The 899-nt window shown below is 66.6% G+C and overlaps 1 protein-coding gene across 1 annotated transcript in view; it reads right to left on the minus strand.

The window, feature by feature from the left end:
- The window catches only part of LOC103614261 (basic helix-loop-helix transcription factor scleraxis), a 3,931-nt gene extending 3,258 nt beyond the window's left edge, over positions 1 to 673 (minus strand). The window contains exon 1 of the mRNA XM_017731202.1: positions 3 to 673. Within this exon, the coding sequence (XP_017586691.1) occupies positions 3 to 578 (576 nt within the window). The 5' untranslated portion in view covers positions 579 to 673. The remainder of the gene's footprint in view (positions 1 to 2) is intronic.
- Between the last annotated feature and the right edge of the window lie 226 nt (positions 674 to 899).

The raw sequence follows: 899 nt of genomic DNA on the forward strand, positions 1-899 counted from the left end.
GCCCCCCCCCCCCCTTCATCCCTCACCAGCTTCCTCTGGTTGCTGAGGCAGAAGGTGCAGATCTGTCTGGGCTGCGACCCCTCGGGCTCCCGGCCGGGCGGCGGGGACGCGGCTCCGGGGTAAAACCCCGCACCAGTCCCGTGGCACGGCTGCCCCGCACCTCCACCACCACCTCCACCTCCACCACCGCCACCTTCTCCCAGCAGCAGCACATTCCCGAGGTGGGAAATGTAGCTGGAAGCCAAGCGCAGCGTCTCGATCTTGGACAGCTTCCTGTCGGCCGGCTCGGTGGGGATGAGGGTGCGCAGCGCCGTGAACGCCGTGTTCACCGAGTTGGTGCGGTCGCGCTCCCGGGCGTTCGCCGTGTGCCGCTGCCGGGGCTCCCGGGCCAGCCTCCCGCGGCTCTTGTTGCCACCGCTGCGCCGCTTGCCTCCCTTCATCCCGAAGCCTTCGGCATCCACGTGGAACGGCTTCTCCTCCGAGCCCGAGCTCTCGCTGTTCTCCTCGTCCTCCGACAGCGCGCTGATGTCGGGGTACAGGAAGCGGCTGGGAGCCGGGCGCAGCATGGCGAAGGACATGCTTGGGAAAAAGAAAAAAACCGGGAATGCCGCGGTAATGCTCAGCTGCTCCGGGCGCTCATGGCTCTCTGGGCTGCGCTGCGGGGCTCTGGGGCTTTGACCGCGGTGGTTTTAGCCCGGTTTTTGGGGAGGGCTTTTCTCCCGCTTTTCTCCCGCTTTTCTCCCGCTTTTCTCCCGCTTTTCGGGGGTTTTTATCCCGCTTCTATCGCGGGTTTTGATCCCGGTTTTTTTTTATCCCGGCGCTTGCGGGGGGGTTTAATTCCCGGTTTTCGGGCTCGCCGCCGCCGCTCCCGGCGCACGTGCGCGTCCTCCGGGCGCCGC

Source organism: Corvus brachyrhynchos, unplaced genomic scaffold (assembly GCF_000691975.1).
Source record: "Corvus brachyrhynchos isolate BGI_N302 unplaced genomic scaffold, ASM69197v1 scaffold991, whole genome shotgun sequence".
Taxonomy (NCBI): Eukaryota; Metazoa; Chordata; class Aves; order Passeriformes; family Corvidae; genus Corvus; species Corvus brachyrhynchos.